The sequence below is a fragment of the Geotrypetes seraphini genome, chromosome 1, assembly GCF_902459505.1.
Source record: "Geotrypetes seraphini chromosome 1, aGeoSer1.1, whole genome shotgun sequence".
Taxonomy (NCBI): domain Eukaryota; kingdom Metazoa; phylum Chordata; class Amphibia; order Gymnophiona; family Dermophiidae; genus Geotrypetes; species Geotrypetes seraphini.
Window position 1 is genome coordinate 463,660,614 of NC_047084.1, and position 16,761 is coordinate 463,677,374.

The 16,761-nt window shown below is 43.6% G+C and overlaps 1 protein-coding gene across 1 annotated transcript in view; it reads left to right on the forward strand.

The window, feature by feature from the left end:
* WAS (WASP actin nucleation promoting factor) overlaps positions 1-10,523 on the forward strand; it is a 74,964-nt gene extending 64,441 nt beyond the window's left edge. The window contains exons 10-12 of the mRNA XM_033923501.1: positions 341-786; positions 7,466-7,574; positions 8,681-10,523. Of these exons, the coding sequence (XP_033779392.1) occupies positions 341-786; positions 7,466-7,574; positions 8,681-8,736 (611 nt within the window). The 3' untranslated portion in view covers positions 8,737-10,523. The remainder of the gene's footprint in view (positions 1-340; positions 787-7,465; positions 7,575-8,680) is intronic.
* Positions 10,524-16,761: the final 6,238 nt, after the last annotated feature.

The following is a 16,761-nucleotide window of genomic DNA, read 5'->3' on the forward strand; positions in this document are numbered from 1 at the left end:
TACCCATTAGCTGGGAACCTAAATTGTGCTACCCTAGCTTTTTTTTTTTTCATTCATTCCTAACTGCCTCCTGTCTAGCTCAGATATCACAGTGACTGTTCTGTGACCGAGAGGCACATGCTACAGCTCCCTACAAATGCCAGTACATGCACATCACTGATAGTCACGTGTTGTTCTTGTAAGCAGCACATTCAGTTCTGACAGGCTGAAGGAATAGCAGACAGCTGCACTTTGGAATTCAAACCTGAGTCTCTTGCACGTCAGTGCACTGCATATTTCTGAGTCGTTGATCTGGCTCATGAATGCAATTACTACATTTTTATTTCTTTTTTCTCCCCAGGCTCTGCTGTGCCTCCCCCACCTCCATCCCGCTCAAGTCCTCTCCCTCCTCCACCATCGGGACCTGCTCCCCCTCCAAGTAGAGGCAGGTCTGGACCCCTGCCGCCTGTCCCAGGTCCTCCTAGTTTGCTCCCACCCACACCCAGCAGAGGTGCCCTTGTCTCTCCTCCCCCACCACAGCGAGGACCTCCACAGCCCTCAAGAAACACTCCTCCACCACCTCCTCCCATCTCTAGGTCAGGGCCTCCACTGCCCCCTCCTCCTATGCCCACTGGCACCAACACACCACCTCCGCCTCCACCGCCTCCTCCAGCATCCTTAGGAAGCGGACCTTCTCCCCCTCCTTTCCCCCCTGGAGGGGTGGGCTTAGGAACTCAACCAACACCTCCTCCCAAGGGACGTGGAGCCCTCTTGGACCAAATCAGGCAAGGAATTTCACTGAATAAGGTAAGACAAAGAGAATTTTTACTATTAAAACCTGATGTCTTAGCTGTAGGGGCTTCTTTTTTTCTTCATCATCCGTGCAAGTATGTAATTTATTATAAAACACAGAAATTTGTTTTCTTTGACCTTTCCAATTGACGACTTTCCTGTCCCTATCCCGTCTGGAGAAGGATAGTGCTATATAAAAATTAGATGCCTAACCTCTGTTAGTTAATCAATTTCTTATAAGAAGTATTTTTCTTTTTCTCGCTGTAATTTACATTTTGGATTTCATTGAGGACATGAGAAGATTTAAGTTAATTATTTGTTATTTCTTTGTAAGGACTGATGAATATACTTTTATTTTCTATACCTTGAATCTACTTTCTGTACAAGTTAATCTTGAATGTATAATTTGAAAACTTATAAATAATAATAATAAAAAAAAAATACGGTAAGACACTACTGCTATTGTAATCCAAGAAAATGTCATGAGAATTAAACTCTGTATTTATCGCAAAAGACAGTAGGGGTGACCCGCTCAGTGGCATAGTAAGGGTGAACAGCCCCTCCCTCTCTGCCATGTGCATGCCCCCTTCCCTTTCCCCATACCTTTTTTTACTTCTCCGGCATGAGTAGCATTCCCACGTCAGTGTCGGCTTGCCCTTTGATGTCACTTCCTAGGCGCGGATCCCAGAAGTGATGTTAGAGAGAGCGCCAATAACAAATGGGCAGCAACCTTGCACCAGGAAATTAGAAAAGGTACGGGGGAAGGCAAGGGGCGCGTTCGTGGGGCAAGGAGAGGAGCAGGGGGGGCAGAGAAGGAGGGGTGCTGTGCCCTTAGGAAGACCATGCCCGGGGCAGACTGCACCCCCCCTCCCGCACGCCACTGGACCCTCTGTCTCTGGTCTTCCAGGATAGGCAAATGTTTATCGGAGAAAAAGGTTGGCAATAGCCTGGGAACCTGTGTACAAATCTGGCTCTCTTTTTAGTTATTTATTTATTTCGATTTCTATCATGTTCTCCCAGAAGCTCAGAACGGGTTACAAATTGGCATTCACAATCGATTTGAGAAAAGACTAGTCATGACAACAAATAGGTTACAGTTAGACAATTACAGATCTTATTCTAGAGTCCAGACTGGTCACGGCAAAGAGTACTCACTTTGGGGGAAATTTACAGATAGCTTGTACACATTAAACAGCACTTTGCAGGTAATTATATAACAGTGCATGTACTGTATATTTGGGCACCTATTCTATAAAAGAAAGTAGATGCTTTCTTTTTTATACAGAATACTACTGTGAGAGTCAGATAAAATCATATAATTTAGGCACTTATGCCTCAATTTTCAAATATTTAATTCCTTCTCCCCGAGTTCTACATCATAAGAACATAAGAATAGCCTTACTGGGTCAGACCAAAAGTCCATCAAGCCCAGTAGCCTGTTCTCACAGTGGCCAATCCAGGTCACTAGTACCTGGCCAAAACCCAAAGAGTAGCAACATTCCATGCTACCAATCCAGGGCAAGCAGAGGCTTCCCCCTTGTCCGTCTCAACAATTTTCCTCCAGGAATTTGTCCAGACCCTTCTTAAAACCTGCTACGCTATCCGCTCTTACCACAACCTTTAGCAATGCGTTCCAGAGCTTAATTATTCTCTGAGTGAAAAAAAATTTCTTCCTATTGGTTTTAAAAGTATTTCCCTGTAACTTCATCGAGTGTCCCCTTGTCTTTGTAATTTTTGACGGAGTGAAAAATCAATCTACTTGTACCCATTCTACTCCACTCAGGATTTTGTTGACTTCAATCATAACTCCCCTCAGCCGTCTCTTTTCCAAGCTGAAGAGCCCTAACCTTTTTAGTCTTTCCTCATACGAGAGGTGTTTCATCCCCTTTATCATCTTGGTCCCTCATCTTTGAACTTTTTTTAGTGCCGCTCTATCTTTCTTGGGATAAGACAACCAGAATTGAGGTCGCACCATGGAGCGATACAGAGGCATTACAACATTCTTAATCTTGTTAACCATCCATTTTAAAATAATTCCTAGTGTCTTGTTTGCTTTTTTGACTGCCGCCACACATTGGATGGAAGGTTTCATTATACAGGGTACTCAAAAAAATACTCCTTGATTTTAAATGGTTACAAACCAAAATTTATTGGAATATTCTTTCATCTTTGAGGCTACAGTTTCATCAACTCATAAAGTTTCATATGGTATTTGTTGATTAAATACACTCGACGTGCGCCCCCACCTATTACTCGGCAAACATTGATGCGATAATTGAGCTCGGACCAGAATCTAAGAAGCATATCCGGCATGATCGCGTTTATAGCTTCAATGATGTGTTCCTGTAGATCATCCATAGTTGCTAGTAGTGGAGGTATATACACTGTCTTTCACATACCCCCCCAAAAAAAGTCACAAACACTAATGTCCAGTGATCTCGGGGGCCACTTGAGGAACACCTGGTCATTCTGTCACGTTGCATGGTCTGAAGGTTGTAGCTTCTGCACCAACTGCAGCTTATAAGGGTGAAAGTGCAAGCGATTGTGTAATATCTTGCTAACTGTGCTTTATGGGACTTGTATTTGCTGTCATCTTATATATAAACATATTCCAATAAGTTTTGATTTTGTAACCATTTAAAATCAAGGAGTGTTTTTGTGAGCATCCTGTATTGTGTACAATAGTGACTCGCAAACTTTCCAGCCGGCGGCACACAAAATCCAGCGCTCCGGCCGGAAGGCACCCGGAAGTCAACACGACGACATCGTGTGCATGCATGACATCATCGTGTTGACGTCCATGCATGCTCGGAGGCCCATCTGGCTGCAACCCGCCAGTGGAGATATCCAGGAGGTGCAGGGAGAGAAGGAGAAATGCTGGCCAGGAGGAGAGTCATCTGCACCGGCTGACTTCCTATAGGACGTGCCTCTCGCCGCAAGAGGCACATCCTATAGGCAGTCAGCAGGTGTGGATGACTCTCCTCCTCGCCAGTGTGTTGCGGCACACTAGAAATCTCAGGAGGCACACTGGTGTCCCGCGGCACACAGTTTGTGATACACTGGTCTACAATGACACCCAGATCTTTTTCTTGGGTGCTAACCCCCAAGGTGGACCCTAGCATCCGGTAACTGTGATTTGGGTTATTCTTCCCAATGTGTATCACTTTGCATTTGTGCACATTAAATTTAATCTGCCACTTGGAAGCCCAGTCTTCCAATTTCCTATGGTCTGCCTGCAATCTGCATGTGTTTTAACAACTTTGAACAGTTTAGTGTCATCTGCAAATTTAATCACCTCACTTGTCGTTCCAATTTCCAGATCATTTATAAATAAGGTAAATAGCACTGGTCCCAGTACAGATCCTGGTGGCACTCTACTGTTTACCCTCCTCCATTGAGAAAAATGCCCATTTAATCCTACACTCTGTTTTCTTTTTTTTAATTTTTGTATTATTGAAAATTTTGGGTGACGGGGAAGCTGGATATTGGGGAGTCCCTGGACATCGTGTACCTGGACTTTAGCAAAGCATTCGATAGCGTACCACACCGCAGGTTGCTGAGCAAGATGAGTTCTATAGGATTAGGTGACACGTTGACGAAATGGGTTGGGAACTGGCTTGGAGGTAGGCTCCAAAGGGTGGTGGTGAACGGCACCCCCTCCGAAATGACGGAGGTGATTAGTGGAGTAACACAGGGCTCAGTCTTGGGCCCAATCCTATTCAACATCTTTATAAGAGATTTGGCAGAAGGGCTTCGAGGTAAAATAACATTATTCGCCTATGACGCCAAACTGAGTAATATAGTGGGCAAATGCACAACAGACAAAGATTCAATCCCGACAACATGATGCACGACCTACTCCTACTGGAGCGATGGTCTAGGACATGGCAACTCAACTTCAATGCCAAAAAATGCAAAGTTATGCACCTGGGCAGCCAAAATCCATGCAAGTCTTATACCCTTAATGGCGAGATCCTAGCAAAAACGGTAGCAGAACGAGACTTGGGGGTAATCGTCAGTGAGGACATGAAGTCTGCCAATCAAGTGGAGCAGACTTCGTCCAAGGCAAGACAAATCATGGGCTGCATACGAAGGGGTTTCGTCAGTCGTAAGGCAGAAGTCATTATGCCATTGTATAGATCCATGGTGAGGCCCCACCTGGAATACTGTGTGCAATTCTGGAGGCCGCATTATCGCAAGGATGTGCTGAGACTGGAGTCGGTGCAAAGAATGGCCACCCGGATGGTCTCGGGACTCAAGGATCTTCCATACGAAGAACGGCTTGACAAATTACAGCTATACTCGCTCGAGGAGCGCAGAAAGAGGGGAGACATGATCGAGACGTTCAAGTATCTTACGGGCCGCATCGAGGCGGAGAAAGATATCTTCTTTTTCAAGGGTCCCACGACAACAAGAGGGCATCCGTCGAAAATCAGGGTTGGGAAACTACGAGGTGACACCAGGAAATTCTTTTTCACTGAAAGAGTGGTTGATCGATGGAATAGTCTTCCACTACAGGTGATTGAGGCCAGCAGCGTGCCTGATTTTAAGGCCAAATGGGATCGGCACATGAGATCTATTCACAGGGCAAAGGTAGGGGAGGGACATTAGGATGGGCAGACTAGATGGGTCGGCCCTTATCTGCCGTCTATTTCTATGTTTCTATGTTTCTATGACCATACAAACACACCAAGCACTGTAACACAATGATGTAACATAGGTCTTTGAAACAAGGCATATCATAACAGCTTCAAACAATACATGTACTCCCTCCCCCTCCCCCGAAGTTCCATGATCACTAACTAAAGTTCGTGGGTTGTCCTTTCTTTTCACACCAATCAATGTAGGGCTTCCAGCATTGTAACATCCGATCCGCGGTAGATGGTGGTGCTTCATAGCCATGAACTTAGACATACTAAAAACATAGGCTTTTTGTAATACCTGAGCCTGAGATGGAGTTGAAACTTGATGCCATGCTGCTGCCAGCACCAAACGTGCAGCAGTCACAATTATCACTACTAGTTTAGAAAACTTAACAGATACCCCTACTGGTTTCATGTTCAACAAAACATATCCCATATGTTTTACCATTATAACACCACATATATCGGATCAGGTTTCCCTACAAGCATTACCTCTGTTTTATCCACATTTAGGGCAGGATTAATTTGTCAAGGGCCTCTAGGCACACAAGTACACTGGGCCCCCTGCCCCACCTCCACCCCACTATGCCCCTCCCCCATTTATTTACCCATTTTCTTATCTATTTCTTTATTTCCACTTTATTTCTTTTATTTTAAAATTCAAAACAAAGATCACCATACCAGTGCCAGAGTACAGTTTTTCTTCTATGCAACCTCCAAACATCTCTGAACAAATCTCTCCTTCCTTCCTAGAGGAAGAGATCTTCAGCTGGCAGGGCTGGCAGCTTTCAGAGGTTAAAACCTCTTTCTTCAGGTCAATAAACTATACTATCCCTGTCCTGACCTGAGGAAAGGAGTTATGGTCTCTGAATTAGTAAAAAAAATGTATTAAAATTAGTCCAATAAACAGGATCACCTTATTTACATTTGCTATTAATAAACGATTATCAACACAGCTACAATAATACTTTATCCTAAAGCAAAAAGAAATAAATAAAACAAATAGAAATTTTTTTCTATCTTTGCTGTCCGGTTTCTGCATTCCTCATCTTCTCGTCATTCTCTTCCTTCCATCCACTATCTGCCCTCTCTCTGCCTCTTCCATATGGCATCTGCTCTCTTTCTATGCCTCTTCCAGAAATTATCTGCCTTCCCCCGGCCCATTGGTGTGGCATCCATCTTCTTCCCTTCCCTCCTCCAAAGGTCTGGCATCTCTCTCCTCTCCTCTCCTTCCCTCTCCCACACCCTCATGGTCTGGCATTTCACTCTCTCCTCTCCTCCCACTTCCATCAGCATCTGTCCCCTTTCTTTCCCTCCAGCCCAATTCCATCCAGTATCCTTCCCCTTTATGTCTCTCTCCCCTTTCCCTTCCCCACACTTCCATCAGCATCTGCTCCCTTTCTTTCCCTCCAGCCCAATTCCATCCAGTATCCTTCCCCTTTATGTCTCTCTCCCCTTTCCCTTCCCCACACTTCCATCAGCATCTGCTCCCTTTCTTTCCCTCCAACCTAATTCCATCCAGTATCCTTCCCCCTTATGCCTCTCTCCCCTTTTCCTTCCCCCCACTTCCATCAGCATCTGCCTGCTTTTTTGACGTTCATATTTTGGATTTTCATTTAGGAAAATTGCTAATAATTTTGCATGCTTTTAGTGCACGATCAGGAAATCTTGATGTTTCTCCTGTTTGAAAATAGCTGTGAGATGGATGCTTTTTCTGGACTATTATGACTTGGATGTTTTTTCGAAAATGTCCCTCAATGTCAGATATTATGAGAGGGCTTTTGAAGCCTTAGGCTCTTGTTTGTGGAATTCCCTTCCAAGGGAGTTGCTCAGAATTTATGAATTCTAGGAGAGGTTTAAAGACATAGATTTTTAAGATCGCTCTTGATATGGTTTGAATTTTTGTTATTCTTATGTTGTAAATACACTGCCTCAGGTAGTCATTGTGTCAAAGAAATGCTAACAAAAATAAAATGCTGGGGCATGGCAAGAAGTATCAGGGATGCTGAAGACACTGTGGATTTTTCTGAATTGCTGTCCATGCCTTGCAGGTTGCTGATACAGCAGAAACACCGGCTTCCCCAGCAGAGAGCTCAGAAGGCCTGGTGGGTGCCTTGATGCATGTGATGCAGAAGAGATGCAAAGCCATCCACTCCTCAGGTTGGTTCTTACTACTAAGAATCAGTGTGTGTGTGGTTGACCATAGAGAATGACATGGGGACAATCTTTTTCAACGTCTATGCAGGAACTCAATTTCCCCACTCTGTCCCGCAGGTTTTGTCACTGTCCTTGTCCCTGCCTAAACTGCACAAACACATGATTTTTTTTTATTTATTCAGTTTTCTATACCATTCTCCCAAGGGAGCTCAGCACGGGTTACATGAATTTATTCAGGTACCCAAGCACTTTTTCCTATCTGTCCCGGAGGACTCACAATCTATCTAATGTACCTGGGGCAATTGGGAGGATTAAGTGACTTGCCCAGGGTTACGAGAAGCAGCATGGGTTTGAACCCACAACCCACAACTGAGGCTGTAGCTTTAACCACTGCGCCACACTGATTTTAAAGTGTTTGAGGTTTGTGCAGATGAGGATGGAGCTTGGAGGAAAGGGGTATGGGCAGAAAAAGAACTCGAGGGGACGAGAAAATGAGTTCCCGTGAGGACAGGGAAATATTTATCCCTGTGTCATTCTCTAGTTGAGTATGGTGGAGGAAAATAGGGGTGGATTGAGGGACAGCTGGAAACATATCCTGTTTTTTGAATTTTAGGCCCACAATTCAAACAGTGTGGTCACCATCTTAAGTTATGCACAAGCATGGTGCTTAACTTAATACATGCATTCAGTGCTACTATCTGTACAGGTAGCAGCACTGACTTTGCCTATTTAGCAGGGACTGTACTAACACTGGCCATTTAATGGCTTCTGCTATGCCCATAATCTGGCCCCCAACTTTATAGATATTATCTGGCCATTTAGAAATATATATGGCCTGATATTATCCACATAAATGCTCAAAATGTACAAATAATCAAGTGATCAGTGTCCACCACTGAACGCATAACTTGTTTTTACCATCAGTCCATTTGTTTTTATATTGGCTTTCCCATACATATCTGCCAGCAAATGTTCAGTGTGACACATCATATGGAAATGCAAATGTCTTAGAGGACTCTTACTGTGTTCCACTGACTTCTTTGCAAATTCCAAGGACCATAACCATCAAGCTGAGGCCTGATAACTTGTTTTTGTTTAACACACTCCAGATGAAGGAGAAGATGAAGAAGCTGATGACGACGACGATGACGAATGGGATGACTAAGGGGGATGAATCCAGCCAAGCTATCTCTCTCCTTTGCCTTGTTTTGCTCTGGCTCTTTCCATGAATACCTCATTGGATATGTTTTGATGGTTACTTGGTGTGCCAAGAGGAAGGAATGGAAGTCTAAGAGGATAATGGCATTCACACATCACTCGGATTGAGAACCTTGTGAATCTGCAGGCTACATCCAACAATGTAATTAGTGGCAAAGTTGCATGGACACAACACACACACACACAGTACATATGTCATGATCCGTTGGTATGACCAGACAAAAACTGAAAAGAAGTTGAATGTAATTGTTATACTTCTGGAGGGAGCTGTGAACTTCCCATCTTTCTCATTCTGTAGACTCCTGCAGTAAGTGGTAAGGAAAAATGATCCTCTGTCATATCTTATCTGAGGCCATGGGCCTTCGGTTTTGTGGCACTACAGAACAGCCGCAGGAGTCAAGTCCACGAACACTTTATTCCCTCTTACTTTCACGCCATTTCCAGTAGAGAGAGGCAGCTACTTTCTTGCTCGCTCCATCCCATGCATCACAGTCTGGTGCTGTGTTTCTGCTTACCTCAGAGCCAGCAGAGAGGGCATTTTTTTTCTCACATACTGAAAACAGAACTTAGAATGATGCGTTTGCCTGCTTCAGTGACAAGGAAGTTTGTTCTCACTAAAATTCCATCCCAATGTGTCTGCTTTCCTTCCAAGTAAGACGCTTTTCTCTCTTATTTTTTCTATAGTTTATTATTTATAGTCCGCTTTTATTCAAAGCAGATTACAACATTGCATACATAATTACATACAATACAAGTTTATCATTATTCAAACATTACGTACATCAAACAAGCATTTTTAATAGTAATATCATTTCAAGACTTTTATAAGTCAATCAGCTGTCTAAAGGGCGCTGGAATTCAATCCATCCAATTAATCCTGTGCATTAAGGTTCATATTTCTCCTGACAAAAGGCATGATGTTTCAACAGTTTCTTAAAGGACGCAGATCTTTCTGCTGCCATAAAGATACTGGCAGTTTGTCCCATTCTGTTGTCCCTGCACAGGAAAATATACTCTTCTTCGTTACTTCTAAATGTACTTTTTTTCTGAGAGGGAACAACCAGCCCTAATCGAGGTGCAGAGCACAATGACCTTGATGGTATATAAGGCATCAATCTTGTAAATATTTGGGTGGCAATTGGTTTAAACTCAAATAAACTATCAATAGCAATTTGTACTTTACACATAATTCCATAGTTAGCCATACATTGCAATGAAATGTGAAGTAACATACTAGTCACATACTATTCTCAGAAGCTGAGGAGTAACCTTGGAGACAGGGAGTTTCTCTCACTGTCAGTTTATGCAAAAGAGTCCAAAAGCAGTACCCAAATAGCGTACTGGTTAAAGAAGCAGGGGTCCCACAGTTCTGAGCCTTGATTCCCCCACTGATGTTTCTTATAACTTTGAGTGAATCACTTGACCCTCCATTGATTCAGGTAGAGTTAAATTTTAAGCTCAATTTGGGCATAGAAATAACTCACGTAACTATCTTGAGCTTCCATTGCTGACAAGGACAATAATCTGAAATCCAAATCCACCTGTCAGGATGTACATGCCAGTACTGTGCCTTACAGGGGGCTCCGCAGCTGAGAAAGTTTGTGATTATGAAATGTACAGGGTGCCCACAAAAACACTCCCTGATTTTAAATGGTTACAAAATCAAAACTTATTGGAATATGTTTATAAATAAGATGACAGCAAATACAAGTCCCAAAAAGCACGGTTAGCAAGATCTTACACAATCGCTTGCACTTTCCCCCTTATAAGCTGCAGTTGGTCAGAAGTTACAACCTTCAGACCATGCAATGTGACAGAATGACCAGGTGTTCCTCAAGTGGCCCCCGAGATCACCGGACATTAGTGTTTGTGATTTTTTTCTTTTGGGGGTATGTGAAAGACAGTGTATATACCTCCACTACCCGCAACTATGGATGATCTGCAGGAACACATCACTGAAGCTATAAATATGATCGCGCTGGATATGCTATGGAGTCTGGTCTGAGCTCGATTATCGCATCGATGTTTGCTGAGTAACAGGTGGGGCGCACATTGAGTGTATGTAATCAACGGATACCATATGAAACTTTATGAGTTGAAACAGTAGCCTCAAAGGTGAAAGAATATTCCACTACATTTTGGTTTTGTAACCATTTAAAATCAAGCAGTGCTTTTCTGGGCACCCAGTATTTTGCTTGCTGGTAGTGGGGGCAGTATTCACCTGCCTGTACTGCAGCAAAATCTCCAGGGAAAATAGCTGCCTGCTGAAAAATGCACCTACTTTTTCTATGAAAAACGGCATGCAGAGACTTGAAAATGCAGCCTAGGTGCATTCTTTTCTGCCTGTGCGAACACCATTCACTCAGGTTTCTAAAGTTAGGTGCTTTTAGCCAGGTAGAGGATAGGTAATTTTGAAAGTGTAGTTACTTACCTGTAACGTAGGTTCTCCGTGGACAGCAGGATAGTCAGCAACACAACCATATGTGGCTGACTCATCCATATGTGGCTGACTCATCCTGCTTGTCCTAGGAGAACAACCTTTATGTCTGGTAAATTAGTCCTCACAAGTATAAATGGCTTTAAGCAATTGCCTTCACTAATTACACTTTCAATATGGAAAGGATCAGAATTAGGGCAGGGCAAACAGGGTTTTGTCTGAGAAGCCATATTTTAAATGTGTAAGGAAAGGGGAAAGATTAAAGAAGTAGTCGGGGAGCGTGTTTTATTGTTGCACTGAAATAGCATATTCCAGTGCTGGGAAAAGGCCTCTTTCTCACATCATCACCTCACCAAGGAGATCATGTACAGACACCCAGCAAAATTCATATTAGTAAATTTCCTGCTTTATATTGCAATAAATGATTTTAATTCCTGGCATGCTTTTTTTTCAGTCTCTTTATGCACTGCTTTGCTAAACATCAAGTTTCAAGTTTTTATTAAAATTTGATAAATCGCTTATCCATTTCCTAAGCAATGTACAAAGATAAAATAGGGAAATAAAATATAAACTAAAACAATCAACAAGAACCAAGAGGAAAGGGGGGAGGGGGGAATACATTTTCATGAGACTGAGCAGAGTAAGGGCCTTATTGTTGATTTTTTTTGTGTGTGTATGGTGCCACACCGGAATAAGTTATGAAGGCTTTATTAGGCCATGTGGAAAGTCTTTCTTATTGACCTGCCTCATACAGCTCAGCTGCAAGCAGCATTGGCAGGGATGTAGCAAGTTATAAGCAGCACAGTTCACAGGAGTCGTGGGGGCTCCAAAATTGTCCTATCCATTGCTTTCCCTGCTTGGTGGCAATGCAGTGGATGGGATAAGAGCTCTAAGGAGGGTGTGTTTCTGGCTTGAGACAGTCCTGATTGCTGGAATCTAGCATCATCAGCATTCATTCACAAGTAACAGGGGATTTTTTTCTCCCATATTTTCTATTCCTTCCCTTTCAATGATAATTGAAATGGCAAAATGTTGAGGTTTTTTTTTTAGAGTTACAATATGGCTCTAGAAAAAGGAGGATGGATTGAGACATCCGGATTTTACTTCCATTGAAAGCAATGGAAATAAAACCCGGATGTCTCAATCCGTCCTCCTTTTGCTAGAGCCATATGATAACCCTATTTTTTATTTTTGGTTATAATTGGGTAAAAACAAAAATAAACCTACCCATAGGAGTTTTGATGATGTCATCCAACTGCTGCACTCACATGACTCAAGATGGAAGGCAGCAGCTAGATCAATGATTCTTCATCTTTTCTGAGTCACCGAACCCTCTTCCCCAGAAATATTCACATATATTCATTGTATGCAAAGATGTGTTTAGTGTACTTTATCGAGATTTGATTGTCTCATACATAAATGACATACACAAAATATTACTAAACTTTAAAGTAAATAAATCTTTAAAAATTTAAACACTCCTTTTTATGCAAAAAGTAATGGCCACTCATTATAATTATGAAATACAGATTACTACTATTACACCTACTCTCTCGTTATACAGTACCAGGCTGTATAGTGCATATAAATGTTAATTTTTATCTGACCCTTACGGATCCCCTGAAATCCATCCATGGACCCCAGGTTAAGAACCCCTGAGGTAGATGATGTAATCAGAGCAGGAATGATGGGGAGCAGAAGCTGTATCCCCAGAGAGTGCTCCCAATGTTCCTGCTGTTCTGCTCAATGCATCAAAATGCCCCTGTCTCCCATGTAATGCTTTAACAAAAAAACAAAGTACTTTAGCTTCTGACTTCAATGCTCAACAGCTGGTATCTGCTGGTACATCACTCTCTCCCTGCCAATTGCCTCACAACCTTGTAATTTTAAATCAGCAAGAGCAACCTTTAAGAGTGCTGAACCTACCTACAAAGTCATGGAATAGAAGGGGATATACTGAGATGGATAGGAAAATGGCTAGAAAACAGAAGACAAAGAGTGGGCATAAATGGGAAGTACTCAGACTGGAAGAAAGTAACTAGCGGTGTGCCTCAGGGCTCAGTTCTTGGGCCTATCTTATTCAATATCTTCGTAAATGACCTGGAAGAAGAAACGACCAGTGCTATCATCAAGTTTGCAGATGACACAAAACTATGCCGAGCAATCAGGTCACAAAAAGACAGCGAAGAACTCCAGAGAGATTTGAAGCAACTTGAGAGATGGGCAGAAAATTGGCAGATGAGTTTTAATGTAGAAAAATGCAAAGTGATGCACCTGGGCAGTAAAAACAAGGAGCATGGGTACAAACTGTTAGGTATAACATTGGGGAAGAGCGATCAAGAAAAAGACCTGGGAGTACTGATAGATAGAACCCTGAAGCCATCGGCTCAATGTGCAGTGGCGGCAAAGAAAGCTAACAGGATGTTAGGCATGATAAAGAAAGGAATCACGAGTAGATCAAGGGAGGTCATAATGCCGCTTTATAGAGCAATGGTCAGACCACACCTGGAATACTGTGTCCAACACTGGTCTCCATACCTGAAGAAGGATATAACACTACTGGAGAGGGTGCAGAGGAGAGCGACGAAGCTAGTAAAAGGTATGGAGAACTTGAGCTACAAAGATCGCCTCAGAAAACTGGGACTATTCACCCTTGAGAAGAGAAGACTGAGAGGGGATCTGATAGAGACTTTTAAATTGCTAAAAGGAATTGACATAATGGAGCAAGCTCACTCACCAACAGGGGGAAAGGATGGTGAGCAAGAAACAGCGTTATTCACATTGGCAAATGTAACCCAGTCTCGGACCAGAGGTCATGGCCTGAAGCTGAGAGGGGGCACGGCCAAGACAAATGTCAGAAAGTTCTGCTTCACACAGCGAGTGGTGAACGCCTGGAACTCTCTCCCGAAAGAGCTGGTGGAGGAAACCACCGTTCTAGGATTTAAGGGAAAATTGGACGCACATCTTCTTGCAGAAGACATTGAGGGATACGAGTGACATTGTATTCGCCAGGGTGTGCCTGGCTGGGCCTCCGCGTGTGCGGAACGCCGGACTAGATGGACCCCGGGTCTGATCCGGTGCAGGCATTTCTTATGTTCTTATGTACCTTGGCAGCTCTCTGCTCCCTCTCACCCCCCCCCCCCAACACCAAGAGCAAGCACTCAGACCATTTTGATATACAAGGTTGCAGCGTTACTGGAATACATCTGTGGTCATTTGTAACATATTCAATTGTTTGTTATGACTGGTGTGAGTGTGGCGCAGTGGTTAAAGATATAACCTCAGCACCCTGAGGTTGGGGGTTCAAACCCATGCTGCTCCTTGTGACCCTGGGCAAGTCACTTAATCCCCCCCATTTCCCCAGGTATATTAGATAGATTGTGAACATGCCAGGAGAGATAGGGAAAAATGCTTGAGTACCTGAATAAATTCATGTAAACCATTCTGAGCTTCCCTGGGAGAACGGTATAGAAAATTGAATCAATAAATAAATATCCAGAGCCAGCCCGCACTCCATTATTTGCACCTCCACCTAAGCCTTTTGGATGGTACTGAACCCCTTGCTGTTATTGGCCCAGGAATCCAAATCTCCTGAGCTTTAACAGCCCAGTCCTTCCACACTCATTCCATAAAGCCTTCACCAGAGAGAAGAGGCCAAGCCCTCCCCCAGCTCACCTGTTTTTATCCCGTAGCTGTAGTCCACCTCCAGACTGGTCTGGTCTCATTCCATGGTCTTTGGTTCTAACAAATCGCCCAGTAGCCAGTGGCTACCTCCCCATCTCCGGGGAGAAGACAGGAGAGTTTGCACTCCTCCCTGAAGAGGGTCAGCATTACCTGATTTCCACAGAGTAGGTGCAACAACTCTGAAAAAGAGTTGACCCAACCTTTTTTGTTGGTTTGACTACCATAGGGGTTTGGTTGGTTCATTTTTGTGTGTGTGTGTGTGATTGGCTCCCAAATCTGCATATGCATACATCTGTGTGATGGAATGCTGCTCTCAGAGCCAGCTCAAGAAACTGTGGTGCCTTGAGCCAAACTGCAATCTGGTATCTCTCTTACCATCCCCCTCCCCCATCTGTGATCTGATATCTCCCCATCTATCTCTAATCCTCCCTCCTGCTGGATCAGGTGAGGCACTAGCTCAGGGTACTGATAAAAGGATGCCAAAATTCCAGTCCAGCATCTGTCCCTCTATGAATTTGAAAGTGGACCAGATTGGGATCTTGGCACCCATTATTACCTGCTCTGTGAGCCAGTGCCTCATCTAATTCATAGGTTGAGCTATTCCTGGTTGTTCTGTGCATAAATATTGGTATCACAAAAATTGCATTCATAGAACATCATTCCAACACATATGCAGATGTTTGTGCATGCAACTCCAAGTTTTTTCCAAGAAGGAAAAAATTATGTCTCACCTGATAATTTCTTTCCTTTAAAGGATGCAGCAGATGAATCCAGAGACTAGTGGTGTGTCCATCTATGAACAGGTGGAGATAGAGTACTGGACTGAACTCTTACAGGTTGGAAGGCTTCCTGGTCATTCAGTATTGTATTGCAGTGTCTCTCAACACACAGTACACGTACCCTTGGGGGTATGCTGGCCGCTTGTTGGGGGAACATGGCCTGGTCACCAATTCCTGCCCGTCTGTAGAGGCGGCAGCTGCCACCACAGGGGAACCCGCGTTCCTGCCCGCCTCCATACCCCTGCCAGAGCTGGTGTTAGACCGCAAACATGAGCTAGGATTTAACAGAGGAAAAGTCTTTTTTGTTTCTTTATTTTGTTTACACCACAGTGCCAGTGTGATTAGGAGAAGGCAAAGGGGGTGAAGAAGCTATAAAATAAACCCACCAGGATGTTTGAAAAAAACACCCAATTGGGCAGGAAAATCGAATCGAATCGAAAAACCAATTCAATAGGCTGAATCGAATCAAAATTTTTTTTCCTGAATCGGACAGCACTAGTGGTAATTGAGACTTCTCGAAGCACTTGCAGTGGACCATTCTGTAATGGGATTCCAGCTTGCTTGGTACAGCAGGAATGCAATAAGGCGTTTCAAGGTTCCTCTTGAAAGTTTGAGAAAGAAGTCTATTAATGGGTATTTTAAGAGACTTCGCAGGAGGTCGAGGCATACCCATTTCTTCTAAATACTCAGTAGTGTATTTGGAATCAGAGTCTATGTTAATCTTGAGTTCCTTACTCATTTGACATAGGAAAGAAGAGAAGGATATTTGTTCCAAGGTAGGCTGACCTCGAGTGGAAGGTGACCTCGAAGTGCCTCGAAGAGCAAAGAATGAGGGTGAAGCTTCCCTGGAGTACTCACACCTGAGACCTGAATATGCAGGTATAGACAACTCAATGGGAGAAGAATCCCTCGCAGGAGAAGCAGATGGAGGAGGTGTCCTCGACTTCAGAATAGAAAACCTTGAATAGTCTCGAGGTGTAGAGAGACGAGTCCTGTCTCGAGAAGAGGATCTGTGCCTCGATGGATGCCTCGACTGGTATGGAGAACTGTGCCTCGAACTAGGCAGGTCTCG